The 17,507-nt window shown below is 46.2% G+C and overlaps 1 protein-coding gene across 1 annotated transcript in view; it reads left to right on the top strand.

The window, feature by feature from the left end:
* The first annotated feature begins 2,973 nt into the window (after nucleotides 1-2,973).
* The window catches only part of LOC130124354 (vasoactive intestinal polypeptide receptor-like), a 28,099-nt gene continuing 13,565 nt past the window's right edge, over nucleotides 2,974-17,507 (top strand). Inside the window, exons 1-3 of the mRNA XM_056293810.1 lie at nucleotides 2,974-3,051; nucleotides 13,135-13,222; nucleotides 15,065-15,178. Of these exons, the coding sequence (XP_056149785.1) occupies nucleotides 2,974-3,051; nucleotides 13,135-13,222; nucleotides 15,065-15,178 (280 nt within the window). The remainder of the gene's footprint in view (nucleotides 3,052-13,134; nucleotides 13,223-15,064; nucleotides 15,179-17,507) is intronic.

A 17,507-nucleotide genomic window follows, 5' to 3' on the forward strand; every position in this document is an offset into this window, starting at 1 on the left:
TAGTCAGTCCTGTGGGGGCCACTGCTCAGTCTCCACCCAACACACACGCACCACACAACACACATGCACCACACATAGAGGCATCACACTCACTCGATGTAGGTGTTATATCTCACACTGATTCGCACACAGGGGCACCACCCTCACTCGATACAGATGTTGCAGCTCGCACTGTCTCACGCACACAAGTAGAGAGCGATGGTCGGGTTAGGACACGCACAGGGAGGGTGGTGAGGTCAGTGAACAGGTTAATAGAATCTATGGCTCAGATGCCATTTCTACGGAATGTGAGGGTTTGAACTTTGATGGAGGTTGGAGTCATTCAAACTAGTTTAATGTGAGTTATTAGGTGTCTATCAGACAGGGTTGTTTTGGGCCAAGTGCATGGTGTGGCGTATCAGGCGTCACATTGATCTAAGGGAATTCTGAGACTTGATCAACCTCATTATTTTCTGGACCTTGTAACCGAGGTAGCTCCTAAGTTGACTGGAGGACTAGGTCCTTCTTTTCACTTGTGCCAGTAGTCAGTGATGGACTTTTCCTTTCCTCTTTCTCTTTTTATCCTGCTGTCAGGATGTTGGTGAATTTCAGGAGGGGTGAATGTAACCAGGTTAAAATTAATGTTTTTATTTTATTTTGTTTGAGTATGAAATATCACCAAATCCTGTCTGTGTGCTGTTATTTGTGTTTACTACATTTTATTTTATGTCATTATTTACTTTTATGTATGTTTTCCAACGACCGTCATATACATGTACTGTCGCTTTAAGAGAGAGGTCTTGTGGGTACACGGAAGAGGGAACGCGGGAGAGGCCATTTTTGTTTTGTGGGAGGAGTCTCAAGCAGCAATCGAGCCGAGCCACACGTGTTTCTTACCGTAGGACAGTTTTGCTGGTTGAGGAGAACGTAACCTTGAGTATCCCTGTAAGAAGATACTGCAAGCTGTGGGATAAAATACTTGTTTATCCTTTCTTACATCGGAGTCCCGTGGACGGTTTCTCCTTCTACACACACGAGTGAAGTTCGGGCAGTGGTTGAACTTCGACCCCCACGTCCGTAAGAAACACCGCTCCCGCTGAGGACTGGACGTTTGTCGAAGGGTTTGAAACCAAAATAAATGGCAAGGTGGGCCAAATAGAGTCCTGTGTGTCCCCCCTCCTTCCTTGATCATGATGATGATGATGATGATGATGAGAGACTGAGGGCCCCCACAACACCTGGGGCCCCACCCAACTAGAACACAACGCAGAGCTAATGATGAGAGTGACGGGCATGCAGCAGCCTGACCAGCATAGAACAGCATAGGACTGCCCCCGTTACATGTGCTTAAGGTGTACATGGTATACATGGTGTATATATTATGTACACTATGTACATGGTGTACATATGGTGTACATCAGTGGTGCCCAACCCTGCTCGTGGAGAGCTACCATACTGTCGTTTTTCCACACCAACCCTAAATTAACACACCTGATTCTACTAATTACCTACTGACCAAGACCTTGATTAATTGAATCGGATGTGTTAAATGAGGGTTGGAGTGAAAACCGGCAGGAGGGTGGCTCTCCAGGAGCAGGGTTGGGCACCACTGGTGTACATGGTGTGAGCCTATCAAAAGACTGTGTGTTATGATATGTGGGGCTGCCTCCCTGGCAAGCAGCGGTGGGCGATAAGGGGACCCCCCCCACCCACCCCGGACCCTGGGCACACACTGGTGATCTCACATAGGATGCAAGGCCTCTGGAAACCACACGTATGTTATGTGAGAGGGACTAAGAATGGGAAACAACATGAAAATAAGATATAATCCAGGCTTTTATCTCATGTTTTATCCGATCATCCATAACTTTTATAGGTCAAAACAATGCAGCAGCGACGTTTTGGTCCATAAGGGCATCAGTCTAAAGATAGCTCCCCAAATGGGTCTTTATTAGTGTCTAAAAGACAGTCAATGAATACTTCATATCATAAATATGATATAAGGGGGGCGTCCGGGTGGCGTGGCACTCTATTCCGTTGCCTACCATGTATGTGTCCTGGTCGCTGCACTGGCGCCTCCTCTGGTCAGTCGGGGCACCTGTTCGGAGGAGGGGGGGGGGATAGCGTGACCTCCCACGCGCTACGCCCCCCTGGTGAAACTCCTCACTGTCAGGTGAAAAGAAGGGGCTGGCGACTCCACATGTATCGGAGGGGACATGTGGTAGTCTGCAGCCCTCCCCGGATCAGCAGAGGGGGTGGAGCAGAGACCGGGGCTGCTCGGAAGAGTGGGGTAATTGGCCAAATTCAATTGGGGAGAAAAAAAGGGGGGAATATATGATGTGAAATTTCAGCGTTCAGTGATGAAACCGACTCAGAGCGGATGTGAATGCGTTTGGCACTTTATAAAGTCAAGGCCATGGCGTTGTGTCTTCCGTTTGACGCAGGAGTCCGAAGAAGAGAGGGGCTGTATCACACACTCACAAGACCTACTAAATTAACAAATAACTGGTTTGAAAGTGCAGCTACATGGGGAATATGTATTGAGTGCTAGACCAATGCAACATTTTATGCATTTGAACGCGTGAAATGTTATAATGTTTACAATCATGTACACGTTCAGCAATGTCCATTCCAATCATGAACTGTGGGAACTTGATTTGCAGACAGACTACGTGACCACGGGGGGGTCAACAGACATGAGTGTGCATTTACAAATCTGACTACACATCTTCTGATCGACAAATCCGAGTTCGCCTCCTCACAGCTAATCATATGTACATATTTTCAGAAACACGTGTCAGGTTTCACCAGGTTGGTATTCACCGCTGGTGAATGAATGGAGGAAGACATCTTGCAAAGCCGTCGTCGTCCTTGAAGGGATGATTCATTGCTTTTGGTTATGTCTCTCCTGGACTGTCCATTGTCGCTCCAACAATACCAACCTGAAAAGGACTAAACATCAGTCCGGGATTCTGCATGTAGGTGTAGGTGTAGATGGAGGCGGAGGTGGAGAAAGAGGTGGATGTGAAGGTGGAGCTGGAGCTGGAGGCGAAGGTAGAGGCGGAGGTGAAGGTAGAGGAGAGGTGGAGGTTTAGGTGGAGCTGGAGGCAGAGGTGAAGGTGGACGTGTAGGTGGGAGGTGGAGGTTTAGGTGGAGCTGGAGGCAGAGGTGGAGGTGAAGGTAGAGGAGAGGTGTAGGTTTAGGTGGAGCTGGAGGCAGAGGTGGAGGTGGACGTGTAGGTGGGAGGTGGAGGTGTAGGTTTAGGTGGAGCTGGAGCTGGAGGCAGAGGTGAAGGTGGAGGGAGACGTGATGGTGGTTGGCGTTGGAGGTGGTAGAGACAACAGCCAACGTGCCAGTCGCTCTCTAACTGCCGTCTGCACGGTTTCGTCGCACAGGGTGTTGTTTTATTTGGGGGGGGGGGGTTGAGTGATGTATGACCAAATACACAATTAATCTGAGAATGCGCGAGAGGTTAATTTCTATTTCCCTTTTTAATTTCTATTTCTAATTTATATCTCTTTCCTTTTGTGTTCTGCCTGGTTTCCTATACGCCCTTACACTCTTCAACTTGTTGAAGTTGTACATACAAAGAAAGATCAATGTGATTTTCTTTAAAATCAATGACTTAAGGCAGCTTTCTTTTTTTCTTCTCTTGTTATGTGAAAGGACCCTGTCGGTACGTCCCACCCTTAATCCACTGACGTTTCCAGATGACAGTTTCATTGGTTAGTGGTGTGTAGTTCAAGGTAATAAGAGCCGGGGGAGGGGGATTTGAAGACCACAGCACTTCACTTCTCACTCAGTGTGCAAGAATTTGGAGAATAAGCAAAGGAGGATCCGAAACTACGGAGGAGCGTTTCTATGTTCGATTCTTTTTTCTTTCTTTCTTTCTTTCTTTCTTTCTTTCTTTTTATTTTTTGTTTGTTTGTTGCGGTAGATCCAGTTTATTTCTAAAACCGCTTCCTTCTCCACCACCCCCTCCCAAAGATCGTGATAATGGAAAGTTCAAAATGCGTCTTCTTTATGATTTTCTGGATGATGCATTACGCCGTGAGTATTGAGCTATTTGTCCCTTCGCATTCATCTAAGTGAAGCCGTCATTATGGCAGGTTGTGCGTCTCTCTCTCTCTCGCTCGCTCTCTCTCTCGCTCGCTCTCTCTCTCGCTCTCTCGCTCTCGCTCTCTCTCTCTCGCTCTCTCAAATTCAAATTTGCTTTTATACGCATGACAAATATACATTTGTGTTGCAAAGCATTTTCACATAAAGGACAATAAGAATGCACGAATACAGAACATATATATATGTATGTATGTATGTATGTATGTATGTATGTATGTATGTATGTATGTATGTATGTATGTATGTATGTATGTATGTATACATCAACACATGCAATAGAACTTACACAGCTACGTCATGGCAACAAGATCCTGTGGATGTGTGAATTTGTTACACACATCCTCTCTCTCTCTCTCTCTCTCTCTCTCTCTCTCTCTCTCTCTCTCTCTCTCTCTCTCTCTCTCTCTCTCTCTCTCTCTCTCTCTCTCTCTCTCTCTCTCTCTCTCTCTCTGAGTTGGTCCGAAGGTCGCAGCTGATGCCCGGTTTGTGTGGGGGCTGAGGAGTCAGGAGAGACAGGTTTGGGCTAAATGAGGTCTCCGATACTGGCAGTGTAGTCTATGTGACCAGCCAGGAGACGTCTGCCTGTCTCCGCCAGGGAAACAGCTCTTTGCTTGACTAAAGCCCAGCGTCTGCAGGTCTCTCAATAATTAGCATCGTCTCCTGTCGACAAGTCTTCATGTGTTGGGTTGTAACATCGTTAGTGGTCGAAACACTCACAACTGCATGCTGAACCGAGGAACAGATAGAGACGGGGATTTGTACAACATGTCAAAACTGAATAGAGATAAACTTTGATAGGGGGGGTATCGGTGGGTGTGATGATAACAATAGCCATGGTGATGGATTACAGGAAAGATTCTCTCGATGCTCCATCCTATTCCGCTGAGTTGTGGAGATGAGACTTGGGCTAAATAGTCCATGGGCCAGAGCCCAAAATGTCCTATTTCGGTACACTCAAGGTGGCAAAACTTACTTATAATTTTTGAAAGGATCCATGTCTGTAGATGATATTTTGGTATGATAACCATTCCTGAGTGGCAGCTGTATCACAGTTATCAGCTCATGAAGTTAACCACCCCCTAAAGTAAATTGCATTTTAGACGCTGGTGCATATCCTGGTTTAGCCTCATGGTCAGGACATTTTTCAATGTTCTATAATATTGTCTTTGGTATCATTTTAAAGGGGACCTTCTTAGCTTTCATTCAAGCCCTGTTGTGGATATTCCCTGATGAGAAAGGAAAATTCCTCCTCTATCCCGATAACTTGTCCATGAGGGAACTTGCCAAAGAAAATCAGTCTCTCAAAAGGGAGCTTCAGACCCTGAAAAGTGTCAGTGCACAAGATGTTATAGCCAAAGCAGCCATCAAATTGAGAGCAGACATTAAAAGTCAAGATGTTCCTCAAACCTGGCCGCCTGAAGTCAAACCAGAAGCAGAATGTCCTACCATTCCAGAGTCGCTCATTATCTTCCTGTACTCTCTACTCACAGGCTCAAATGATCCTGATCATGCATCCCATTCCAGTTTTTGTGTTTTGTGTCCCTGATATTCCTAGATGCCACAGGGCTAAAAGAAAGTATATAGTTTAGGCGAAAATTGCAGAAAGATGTGTGTTATTGACGGGTTGAAGAGCTCAAGTGACCTCTATATTTGTGAGAAATATCCACAACAGGGCTTGAATGAAAGCTAAGAAGGTCCCCTTTAAAATGATACCAAAGACAATATTATAGAACATTGAAAAATGTCCTGACCATGAGGCTAAACCAGGATATGCACCAGCGTCTAAAATGCAATTTAGTTTAGCGGGTGGTTAACTTCATGAGCTGATAACTGTGATACAGCTGCCACTCAGGAATGGTTATCATACCAAAATATCATCTACAGACATGGATCCTTTCAAAAATTATAAGTAAGTTTTGCCACCTTGAGTGTACCGAAATATCGTCTGGCCCATGGACTAAAATGCAGAGGACGCTTGGGCTAAATCAGGGTGAACCGCACAGGAAGTCAGCCATGTGAGAATAAACGCGGCGTGCGCTCCGCTGTGGCTCGTCGCATGCAGGAGTCGTGCGCTGGTGAACTTCTTGCTTTTCTTTTTGTCTCGGTTTAAATGTTGTAAACTTTATTATTGTTCCCTTGCCTTGAGATTTTTCTGACTAAGTACCGTAACATGTCCAGACCGTGCCGCTATATATGTGTGTAAACCAATGCAGCTCTCGGCAGCGAGTTATAAGCCCATTTCACGCCGCGGCCATCTTGGATTTTAAAAAACCAAGTGGTGGGAACTTAGCCACGCCCCTTCTTACTCAATCGGAAATCAGTGCAGCCGAGGCCAGCAGCAAACATGGTTTGGACTACCAACCTCGAGCACCTACCGTCATTTACCACAGTATGAAAACTAAGCTGGATCTTTTCTTTTTCGAGTACTTTCTGCCTCTCCTGTGCCAGTGAGGAGAGACACACACACAGGGCTGTATTCAAAGATGCTGTTTAATCACAATAAAATAAAAAATAAGATACATTTCATTTTTATACCGTACATTCAATATTTATACATTAGATTGTCCCATCTACAATATTTTCATTCTTTGTCCTTTAACTTTAACAAAACTGTTGGTTCATTTTAAACTAAAATATGTTCGGTCAACTGTCATTCTGTTGTAGCAATAAACTAGAACTCACTACCAACTCAAATCATCAATTGTTTACTAAACTAAGATAGTGATTGCTCATCTCAAGGTGTGGGCTAAAAAATGGGACTGTACTGAAATTAAGTTAAATATGTTTCAATCTATCTAAGGTTTGTGTGCACTATTTTCTTGTCAGCTGGATTTAACAAAGGTTTAAAACAGTGGTCCCTGAAAATTTTTTAGGAGAGCACACACAGTCCACATTTGGTTGACTGTTCCACTTAGTGAAAGGGGTATGACTCCATCAAAAATGTGGTACTCCTTTATGCGTCTTATTGACCGTTCGACATGTATTCTCAAGCCAGCAATACTCTGTGTGTCTGTGAGCTCATCACAGCTAAACTGTCCACTTGGGCCTAAAAATGCAGGGATGACAAGTTTTACGTCTATTTCATCGAGCAGGTCTTTGATAAGGTAGCCCTTATCGGCCATGACCTCATCACCTGACTCTAAGAGGTCCAGAACACCTGACCTCTTAGTTATCTCCTTATCAGAAATACATCCTGTGTATAGATTACTTACCAGGCTAACTGACCCCGAGGGAGTGATCCCAATTAGGGATTTCAGTGTAGTGTTACTTTTATAATGGGAGTATGTCATGGTGTTCAAAACCTTCGAACTAGCTGTCTCGATGCGGATCTCTGTGCAGCCTAGTATCAAGACTGTAAAGCTAGGAAGAGTGCTTTGAGGGTGTGGTAATCCTTAAAACCAATGTAAAGCCTGATCAGATTGGGCGCACACTGGAAGCATTCTAGACCAAAACGCTCACTTTTCAGCTTTTTATTTTCATCCTCCAGGAAAGCGATGCGTTTCTTTACTGCGTCAAGCTGGTCTTCCACAGAAAGCGGCTTCACGTCGTAGTCATGATCAGGTAGAGTCGCCCAAACCTCACTGGACACATGAGGATATGTCATACATGTGGGAAGCAATATAAAGCCACACATTTTCCTGTTATCAAGATGATGTGTCAGAACAGAGCTATCCACTATTGAAAGATTAGTGAATATATATATATATATATACATATTATACAATGCAGTAATCTACATGTTTGAAGAATTGTATTGTACTGACAGTAACAACTCACCTATCTCCCTCATGCTCCTCTTCATGTTCCTCTTCATCTTCTTCCGCTATTAAGTCACCAATGCGACTACAAACAGGAGCAAACATTTTTCAACTTCAAACTTCTGTCTCCCTTCTAATGTTTTAGTCACAGTGAAACTGGTCACCCCAATATTATTTAACTGGCTGTACATGGTGCAACTTCTGCAGCTCAATGCATACAGTAACGTTAAATGTACATGCAACCTCTGCAGCTCAATGCGTACAGTAGGTCTACATGTACATAATGTCTGTTGCAATAATAGCAGGAGGAGTAAACATTTAGCCATATGGCATCTTAATGTGTCAGCTGAATTTAGGATGGTACACAGCAGTACGACATGTTGCTTCCAGCAGTGTTTTCAATGAAGAAGGGGGCGTGGCTAAATTCCCACCGCTTGGTTTTTTTTTAATCCAAGATGGCCGCAGCGTGAAATGGGCGTATTTCGGTCACTTTCAACGCTCTTATTCATGGGTTTAATGGTCATTTCGATGTCTCAGATTAAACCCCGGACTCGTGTTCCGAGTTTGTCTTCAAATGATAAAAAAAATTATATTCATATAGCATTTTCCATACTGTAGCGAATTCGGGGGGGCAACCGCAGGGACTGCTGCGGCCGAGACGCGAACCCGTATCGCCCGCGACAACGTTAACCAGTCGACTGAAGGGTGGTTAACGTAGTAGCTTGCGGTGTGGGAGCCACGGGTTCGCGTCCCGGATGCAGCGTCCCGAGCTGCCCCCCCCCCCCGAATTCGCTACATTGGTGTCAGAAGTGGGATGGGGCGACCGTAAGGCCATCGGAAGCGTATGAAGGAGCTGATATGCTTAAGCGCGGGGACGCGCATCCCGAAGGAGGAGGGTAGTGCAACGTGCATGGATAAATAGACACGTTGGTCCTTGACTAATGGGTCGGACCCTTCAGTCGACTGGTTAACGTTGTCGCTTGCGGAGTGGGAGATACGGGTCCGCGTCCCGACTGTAGCGGTTCCCGGACTGCCCCCCCCCCCGAATTCGCCACAATACCCACACGAAATACAGCTCAAAGCGCTATATATTAGCTGAGAATTGACGTTTCACAAAATCGTTGTTTTTTAAATATGTATGAGCATGGAAAAAACCTGTATGTGAGAGAATTTGGTGAATTCAGACTTGGCCGCGTTCAAAATGTGGCTTGCATATACAGCCGTTGCCGCGCAGTGCACGATGGATACGGCGCGGCGCGTTGCCGGACCATTCGCCGTATCCTCATTTGCATAAACGCGACTCGACCTCTACTTTATGCAAATGAGTCCGTCCAGCAGCGACGCATCCGGCTCGAGTAACTCAGCTCAAACTGTCAGACTAGACTAGGCAGTGCTGACCAGACGTGAATCCAGATGCTGCTACCGCATTGGCCCACTTCAGATGACATATTTCTGTGTACTGTTTAGCAGTAAAATGAGAAAGTTTTTGACCCGACCGCCATGTTGAAAACCAAGCACCGCCCGACGGGCCGGTGCGAACTCAACCCCCTCATCAATCACACGCTGTCAATGTCGGTGGTTCTCATTCAGGTCCTCAGGTATCACAAGTACTTCATTATGCTGGGTTTTTCTCTGCAGGTCTAAAAACGGACGCAACCCAGGTGAATGCAAACGAGCAACCTGAGGGAATAGAAAACAAACAGCGTTTATGGTACCCGAGGACCTAATTGAGAACCACTGGTCTGCACCCAGCACTATGGCATCACCACCTGTCCAACAGTACAAAAAATAAGAAGTGTACCAAAGATCATTTTAGTTCCTATTTAGCACTCACTTTATAGTTCACTTCCCATGCACCTGCAGTTCAGCGTTCAGCTATTTGTCAATTTTGTCAGTCAAGTCAAATTTATTTGTATAGCCCTAAATCACAACTTGGTCTCCTTTACAATCACACGTGGTTTCTGTGTCATTGCACAGTCTTTCAGTTGTGGCATGCAGCGTGACTGATAAATGTGAGGTAAATTTCTCCCATTACTTGGTGCTGTACAGAGGAGGCAACCAACCAGGCTGTGAAGTCATTTGGGGAAATGCTCCAAGTTTGACATTTGCAAAAGTAGGATGCGCCCCCCCCCCCTTTAGCACCGAACTAAAATCTCGAGTTTATTATTATACTCGATAATTTGCAGTGTGTTGCAGTTGTGCATGCACACACACAAGTTCATCATGAAGACTGTCACTGCCAAGATGAGACAATGTCAACAGGAAGTATTGGAAAAGCCAACACCGGCCTGCCATAGACTGGTTATTCAAAAGAAATTATGTATACATGAGTTTTGTAGAAATCAGGTTATTTCAAACTATATACACTCTTTAACCAAAGTATTGCTTTGGCTGCAGTGTATTAACCACTTACCTCCAGTTATTTGCTCCATGCAAACCTGGGCTACTTACTAATGAATGTCAGTGGAGAGGCAGCGACTCTCTGATCTTTTGAGGGAGAAACCAAAATTCAGCTAAAACACAAGGGCACATATTGTTGTTGATCAATGTTTGAATAAAAAAAAGTGTCCCTGAAACGGCTGAGCACAGTCACAAAGCTGCAGCTGGTGAATGAAAAGAGGCAATTTTGTGAGTCCACCTTTCTGAACCACCATTGATTGGGGTTGTGCAATGGTGGTACCTTGGAAGGAAAGCCAAATTCAAATTGTAAGAAAAGGGGGAGAAAATGATGAAAATGAAACAAACAAACAAAAAAACCCTGAATATGAGACAAAATAATTGGAATTGAACAATAAGGCCTGCAGTGTGAAAGTAGTCTAGGTGACCAGCTAGGAGATATCTGCCTGTCTCCACCATGGAAACAGCCTTTTGCGTGAATAAAGCCCGGTGTCTCCTGTTGCCTCGATAATTATCATCTCCTGCTGATAAGCATTCATGAGTTGAGTTGCAACATTGTGAGTGGTGAAAGCGCTCACAATTGCATGTTGAACCAAGGAACAATGAGGAATGTAAATACAGTGAATTGTACACCATGTCCTAACTGAATAGAGATAACCTTGATAAAACAAAAAAATGAAAATATCAGTGAGTGTGATCATAACAATAGTCATGGCGATGGTGATGACTATGAGGAAAATTTCTCTTCATACTCTATTCTGTTGATGTGTGCACTTATCCATCAATTGCGGTAACATCATATTCTCCAATCCTACCAGCCAGTGTGACAAAGGGTGGCCATTGGAGGGGCAAAGAAGGAAGTTCTGCATAACCTAGGGGACATACACATGTATAGGTAGGGTCCAAGTAGGGCTTAGGCCCCTGCCTGTTTGCCCTGTTAGTACTAAAAAGGTCTTTTAACGAAATGGGAGGATAAACACTTCTGCAGAATAGGCTGCATGATTGCAAAAAGTACCCCCCGCCCCATCCTCGTCACCCTTCAAAAAGTGGTTGCACCCAAACCAAGTAAGCTAACACGGCCTCGGATTTATGTAGATGGTAAGATATGCGCACTATGCCGCACACCTGGCGCCAAAGGCGACTGGTCACCTTTTTAACGCATGTATGCATGATGTGACGCTGATGCATCAGGTATTCATGCATGCAACACGAGCTCTTCAGCCACACTAGCTGCTGTCATGTTAGCTAATAATATAGCCATAGTTGATGCCGTGTGCAAACTGTAACAAATGAATGCAGCATGTCAATGTTTTGGTAGCTTGTTGTCAGATCACTTTTCAAGGACGGTTTATAATGACCCTTACCTTTTCACCCTCTCAGAGAGTGTACCAGCCAGCCTGCCCTATCTAGTCCACAGGGCCATTCTCAGTTTAAGAAGACCCAGAATGTTGCACGTAGTTTTGCAAAAGTTTCCCTGAAAAAATGTTGCCGTTGGCTGCACACAGTATATTTCAAGGACGTTTTATCACAAATTTAGTATCTCAAATGCTGTGGGTGTTCCCATTTCTCAAGGAGATTGTGTATTGGAGATATTCAGCCAACATGTAATTATGGCAACTTTGATTTGAATTTGATTAGAAATATTGTTTATCTTTTACATTAGGATAGGTTAATATTAATTCGTTACAGTGTCGGCTGTACAATGTAAGTTATATTAGATGGCACGACACAATAACACGCTTGGTGCTCTGAAATCAACCGTGGTAACAAACCTAAATTAACACAACCCGGATGAAAATACAATCATTAATTGACACTGCAAAGCGAAGATACTTCATCAATAATGAAAAAAGGTTAGCACTTGGGTGCATCCGGGTGGTGTGGCGGTCTATTACGTTGCCTACCAACATGGGGCTCTCCAGTTCGAATCCCGTGTTACCTCCGGCTTGGTCGGGCGTCCCTGCAGACACGATTGGCTGTGTCTGCGGGTGGGAAGCCGGACGTGGGTATGTGTCCTAGTCGCTGCATTAGCGCCTCCTCTGGTCAGTCAGGGCGCCTGTTTGGGGGTAGGGAGAACTGGGGGGAATAGCGTGATCCTCCCACGTGCTACGTCCCCCTGGCGAAACTCCTCACTATCAGGTGAAAAGAAGCGGCTAGCGACTCCAAGCATGTCTGCAGTCCTCCCCGGATCGGCAAAGGGGGTGGAGCAGAGATTGGGAAGATAGGGGTAATTGGCCAGACACAATTGGGGAGAAAAGGGGGGACATTTTTAAAAAGAAGAAGAAGAAGAAAAGTTAGCACTGGGAATGAGCCCCTACCCCTCTCAATGTCTGTGCATGGCCCCGCTCGGGGGTGGGGGGGGGGTGGGGAAGATAAATCACAACCTAAAAATGGGAATCACCCTGTGCAGGGGAGGCCTGATAGTCCAATACTACCAGTTTGATTAATGTCCTCGATGAGAAGCCTCATCCACCAGAGTAACAGCTATAAATCTTCCCTTTGGCTCCTATAGAGGGCCATGGTGAGGTCTGCTGATACATGCCCATAAACACCTACACCAAGATGCACCACATAGGAATCACCTGTGAATATAACATAGTCAGATGTGTTGAGGCTTCTTCGTCTGTCGTGTGTCTGATGGCGAGCTGAACGGCCGCCCAAATAAGGCTGACCACAGGAATGTACAAATTGAGATCATAAACAGGTTTCCCTCGACGTTTGAAGCGCCACCACAGGTTTGACAACCCGGACGTGTGACTTGTGAGCATTGGGCTTTGTAGATTAATTATGAGTACCGTTGTTTTAAACCGGCTCTCGGCCTGGTAGTTTGTCCTATAGCTATGATAAATCATAGTGCATCTGCAACATTTTCTCTTGACAGACATTTTCACTGCAGAATTGTGACATTATGGTGGAAATAGAGAAGGAGAGGGACATGTGTCTGGCTCACATTGAAAACAAAACCACAGGTATGTAATTCTTTTAATGCAACACCATCACCCTATAGGCATTTATTCTGTCTGCGTTCCTCTTGTTCTAGTTTGTTGAATCAACTGGGTATGGATGGGAGTGAAGAATTCATTATGCTGTGGTGACAAAACAGTGGCACACCTATGTGAACCAAGCCATTTTGACCCGTTATCCACCGCTCGGAAAACAGCGGGTCTGAAGCCTTGCATGGCTGTGCATGTCTCCTCCCTTGTCACTAATGCCGTCCCTTGGCTGCAATGGCTTTAGTTCACTTTATCAATGAATCAGGAATCAGGAACGCTTTATTTGTCATTTCATTTCATGCACTCGTGCACACAAAATCAAACGAAATATCATTTCCCCCAGCTCACAGCAGTGCCACACAAAGACAAAAACACACCTACAAAAACTGCAAGAACTACAAGAACACATAGATCCAAGCTAACACATAAATCCAAAATAACACATAGGCTATACCCAAACTAACACATATATCTAAACTAAACAAAAAAAATCACTGCCCAGGAGAAGGAACGCCAGCCAGGATGGCTGTCGGAACTGCCGGTCTGCATGGGCTAGCAATTAGCTTAGCCTGCCCCGCTTCGACGTCCTGGTGGTGTTTCCTCTTCGGGTGCAGATCTGGGCAGGGCCGTGATCCTTGGGCCCACCGGACGCAGCAGACCAAGCTCCCTCAGCCGATCCAACGACAGCTCTCCCAGCCAGACACCTTCGACACACCTCCACGCACTCCATGCAATGACACTAAAAACACAGTCAAGGCTTGGTGAGGCCGCCATCAGACCACCCTTGGTGTTATCAGAACTGCCGGTCTGCATGGGCTTAGCTTAGCCTGCCCCACTTCCGCGTCCTGTCAGACCGTGCTCGGTGTTTCCTGTTCGGGTGCAGCTCCGGGCAGGGCCGTGGTCCCTGGGCCCACAGGATGCAGCAGACCAAGCTCTCCCAGCCGATCCAGCACCAGCTCTCCCAGCCATCAAACAAAGTCAAACTTAGACGCAGACGTGGACAAAGACACTGCATGGATGGTACTGGGTGAGACCGACGCAAACATGAATTTGCGCCGCCATCTTCACACACTGGAAGTGGAAACAATGAGCCTCAGTTAGGTTGGCTAAGCGTAATTGTATAATATTAACATTGTGTTTCATTGAGTCCACTACCGATGAACTAAATCCTCTCTGATGACATCATCCTACGCACAGACATCACAAAGACTCATGAAACTAAACTCAAATCAAACCGATAAACACAAGACGCAAAAGCCCCCAGGTACTTTCCCCGCCTCTCAAGACTCATCAACCCATCACAACTTTAAACGCCGATATGAATTTGTCCCGTAAATATTACTTTAAATGCACACGCTGCTAATTCCTCAGGGTATCGTAGCAAATTGCCTTCTCTAATTGACTAAAAAAGCAAGCGCGTGTGTATTCCCCCGTATCGATAAATCCATAGAGACCGCCCGCTGTGGTCCGACACTTAACAGTTAGTTAAGCTATCGTGACGCGATAAAAGCAAATGACGGTCTGAGAAGAAGAGCAAAGAAAGCTTGATTTGTCGAGGCGGCAGGACATGAGGCCAGAGCCAGTTGACCCGAGTTAACATGTTTTGGCCTCCGTGGACCCTTGAATGCACTGCACTCATTTGTCTTGGTGAGGAAACATGAATCTGGATCGCTCTCTACCTCTGGATTTGATGCATCGTGCTGTTTGTGTATATTGTTTGCACAGGTGTGAACTCTTCACATGCAACCATGTCTCTCGCTCGTTCTCTCTCTCTCTCTCGCTCTCTCGCGCTCTCTCGCTCCCTCTCTCTCTCTCTAGGTTGCAGTGGGATGTGGGACAGGATTGCTTGCTGGCCCAGTGCCAGTGTGGGAGACGTGGTCACTATCCCTTGCCCCAAATACTTTTTCTACGTCACCGGCCAGTTCCAAATGGGTAAGAGCCAAGTTTACAAAAGAGGTTGTGTGTGTGTGTGTGTGTGTGTGTATGTGTGTAAGACTGCACACGTACAAGCGTGCCTGTTGGTTTGTGTATGGGTGGGGGCCACGGACAGAGAGGAGGAGGCAAAGGGGGCAGTCATGCATCACTCAATGACCACTGGCTTTAGGAGGACGACTGATAAAGGGGGAGTAGTTTTACGCAGCTTGAAATACTGTGGGGGGGAAGAAAAACAAAACATTTTCGTCGCTCTAACTTTTGTTAACACGTCCGTCGCATGTTTTGATGAATTTTTGTCCCTTTCGAAACAGCGAAAGGGACACATTGTGGCGTTGATGTGTGTTCAGCATTTTCATCTTTCTGACGTGGAAGAGAAGGTTGGCACTGCTCATGCTATGCACCTGGTAGCATCACTGGTTCAAGTCTTGCTCATGATCCGTGTTAACCATCAATTACATCCTTCCAGTTGGTCCCTCGTTATGTGTACTTAAACAACACTGCCACAAAAAGCACGTAGGCCTGGGGTGTCCGGGTAGCCTAGTGGTCTAGTTCATTGCCTCCCAACATGGGGATCGCCGGTTCGAATCCCCGTGTTACCTCCGGCTTGGTCGGGCTTCCCTACAGAAACAATTGGCCGTTTCTGCGGGTGGGAAGCCGGATGTGGGTATGTGCCCTGGTCGCTGCACTAGCGCCCCCTCTGGCACTAGTGCCCCCTGGCGAAACTCCTCACTGTCAGATGAAAAGAAGCGGCTGGCGACTCCACATGTATCAGAGAGAAGGCATGTGGTAGTCAGCAGCCCTCCCCGGATCGGCAGAGGGGGCTGGGCAGTGACTGGGACGGCTCACAAGAGCGGGGTAATTAGCCAAGTACAATTGGGGAGAAAAAGGGAGAACCCCCCTTCCCCACAAAAAAATAGAGCATGTAGGCCTGAGTGGGCCTACTGCACAGCACTAACCTGCATGTCTTTACCTTTCTCCTCCGCCATTGTTGATGTTTCTTTTCCTCATATGAAGCACCGTTCTGTGTTATAATTTTCCCTCTTGCGATTTATTTCTTTTCTTATTGGTTAGAGGGCTATCAAGGGAGCGGTTTAATTATCCATGAGGAAAAATCCTTAGATCAAGGATTTTCAAAACTGGATGACAATTTGTTTTACATGGCCGAGATGACTCTCCTCTGAGTTCCCTCCATCTCTCAAATCTTCATTAACTACCACGTGTAGCATTTCCCCGGTGTAATCTCGCCTGCTGCACTCAAAGGAGTTGTTTATTTGAATCGGCTTGTCGGGCGGACCCCCCCCCCCCAGCTTTGTTCCCATCACAGCGTGTCTGATGGGAGGATGTGTTGAACACTGCGTTCTGCTGCCTCTCATAAACAAAGAAGACGAGATGCTTTTGGTTTACTGGCGTTGGGAGAATTCTTCATGTGTGGCGCGCTACAACAGCCCCGGCTAATGGGACGCTTCTGACACAAGGTCTTTCCATATAAGGTATAATAAACCCACTCACAGTCAATTCACGGGGACATGTACGAGGGTATAAATGTACCTAAGTCTCTGGCACGGGGATTGTTGGTTCGAATCCCCGTGTTACCTTTGGCTTGGTCGGACGTCCCCACAGACACAATTGGCCGTGTCTGTGGGTGGGAAGCCGGATGTGGGTATGTGTCCTGGTCGCTGCACTAGCGCCTCCTCTGGCCGGTCAGGGAGGAGGAACTGGGGGGAATAACGTGATCCTCCCACATGCTACCTACCTCTGGCGAAACTCCTCACTGTCGGTGGGCGACTCCACATGTATTGAAGGAAGCATGTGCAGCCCTCCCCGTATCGGCAGAGGGGGTGGAGCAGTGACCGGGACAGCTCGGTGCAGTGGGGTAATTAGTCAGATACAATTGGGGAGAAAAAAGGGGGAAAATGTACCTAGATCTGACCCAATAGCCTGAACAGCACCCCTCAACTGACCCAGTACATTACCATATGCTACCATACATTTTATTTTATATATGTGCACACTGTAGCACCGCGTCTACAACATCATTTCCACTATGTGGAATAGTTTGTCTTACACTTTTCCTTTTTCCATTGTATGTGAAGCGCTGTTGGGGCTGCGCCACAGGTGTCGGTGTGCATTGCACAACTGTACAGGGCGACCCATAAGCCTGCACCAATGTTAATTCCTGCTAATTCCAAGATTAATTCCTCAAGTTCTCAATTTTTTTTTCTTTCCTGCTTAACCTGAATCCCCTGATGAGTGTGGCCCCACAAATCTGATATTCAGGCCTGCAAAATGACGTCAAGAGCGTACCACGTGTAGGTGTCACCGCCCT

The sequence above is a fragment of the Lampris incognitus genome, chromosome 14 (assembly GCF_029633865.1).
Source record: "Lampris incognitus isolate fLamInc1 chromosome 14, fLamInc1.hap2, whole genome shotgun sequence".
Lineage (NCBI taxonomy): Eukaryota > Metazoa > Chordata > Actinopteri > Lampriformes > Lampridae > Lampris > Lampris incognitus.